The sequence below is a fragment of the Penaeus monodon genome, chromosome 30 (genome assembly GCF_015228065.2).
Source record: "Penaeus monodon isolate SGIC_2016 chromosome 30, NSTDA_Pmon_1, whole genome shotgun sequence".
NCBI lineage: Eukaryota > Metazoa > Arthropoda > Malacostraca > Decapoda > Penaeidae > Penaeus > Penaeus monodon.
The window spans coordinates 8,281,775-8,283,552 of record NC_051415.1 but is presented as its reverse complement, the minus strand read 5'-3'; the positions used below and the strand labels follow the sequence as shown (position 1 = coordinate 8,283,552).

At 60.2% G+C, this 1,778-nt stretch overlaps 1 protein-coding gene across 1 annotated transcript in view; it reads left to right on the top strand.

Annotated features, from left to right (window-relative positions):
• LOC119592508 (teneurin-m-like) overlaps positions 1–1,778 on the top strand; it is a gene marked incomplete in the record, with an annotated part of 54,907 nt that overhangs the window by 3,761 nt on the left and 49,368 nt on the right. Inside the window, 1 exon segment of the mRNA XM_037941357.1 lies at positions 310–430. Coding sequence (XP_037797285.1) covers positions 310–430 — 121 coding nt within the window.

The window sequence follows — 1,778 nt, the reverse complement described above, 5'->3', positions numbered from 1 at the left end:
AGGAATATACATTCGATTATGCACCCCTTTACCCTCCGCGCCGTAACCCCCTTGTTTTCACGTCTAATACACGCAAATAGTCCTTCTCTAACTCCATCCCTTTAAGCGGTGCCACACACACTCGCGCACAGAGCCCATGCCCTCCTCCCCCTGTGCCCTTAGACCCCTCCCCCGCGAAGGTAATATCCACTTTCCCAAGTTAACCTTCACGTATGTTAGCTGACCTTCGAGTCTCCACTCATAGTCCTCGTGGCCCTTCGTCCGCCTTGGCCCTCGAGAGTGCCTCTAACTCCCTGTCTCCTCCCCGCAGCCTCCCACGTAGGACGGTGGCACACTTCGGAAGGATGCTTAGGAATGGGTGGCACCGACGACAGCGCCAACTCCTCCCCCGATTTCAATCTTCCGCCCCCACTGCAGCCTTCCTCTCCAGGTAACCACGCCCGCGGACACGCCTACGTGGCCGCCCGGGCTCCCCCTCCCTTCGTCAATTCTTTGTCGAGCATGAGTGTGGGTGTAGTGCCTGGCAGGGTGGTGGACGCCGCCCGTGCCAGGGGCTACACCCGTGCACGCCTTCCTGGCATGGATGTTCCTCACCTTCCCCTTCCCAGAGCACATCCTGCACTTGTGGGTCTGCCTCGTGGGCGGGACGGATGGGCGTACCCGTCAAGGCCGCCCCGCGCCACGCGCTGGAACCGTCGCTCGGCACGCTCACCGCGCTCAGCCCAGCACGAGGGCGCGGCGACCCACGGAGATGCTATTCCACTTTTAACCTCGCAGGAAGCTGTAGATGATATGCATGCTCACTCTGCTTTATCCTCTCTAGCAGATATTCCACAGGAATTCCCAGGCGACGCCCAGACGGCTCCTCGGGATGAATTGGGTTCGCCCTCGCTCGCCGACCCCTCCGGCGAAGTGCCTGCGTCCACCGCTGATAAATTAAACGCATTAGATACCAGAAGTTCCGGTATTGATCTAGGGCCGGCCAAGGACGAGGCCTCCGAGCAGCCCGAGGCCCTCGCTCAGGCTCAGGAAAAACTCATATCAGTAAATCATGGAAACGGCGCGGCAGATAACACTCCGGAAGTGCGGCAGGAAACATTTGCGGCAGCTCACAACCCGCGGGATTCGGGGGACCTAGGGGGCGCCCCCTCCCTCAACCCGGTCCCTTCGCACCCTCCTTCAGTCTCCTCACCCTCAGGGCTCCCCACACACACCCTCCACCCCGTGACCCGCCTTCCGGGATCTCGACCGACGCAGTCTCAGCTTCGTTCCTCATTATCTATGAGTGACCCCGGCGTCCCTTCCTCGCTTTACCTCGCGACGCCTGGGGTCGCGGCGACCGTGACCTCACCAGCAGCCACGCAGGACCACACAAATGTAGGCTTTTATATCCCTTTTAAAGGCCGGTCCTTGTCCGAGCAATTAGCTCGGCAAGGCGAGGCGGGTGTGCATGGCGGGGAAGAAACGGCTTTGCATGAACGGTGGCGAGGCATCATGGCAGGCGGGGAAAGTGGGCTCGCCTCATCCGGCTACGCCACCGCCCCGAGGCCGAAGAGAGAGGAGGAGAACCCATCTCCAGAGAACACCCCCTCCGACCATCATGAATACCAAGTGACTCCAGAGACACCGACCACGACGCCTCTCGTTCTGCCTTCATTCCAGAGGCCCACGGCTGAGGAGGGAGAGGCTGTAGCACATCTGAGACACACTGACACACTCGAGGAAAGAAAAGATCCAGACACTCCAGTTGTTCCCGATCATACAAATTCGCCGCTTAA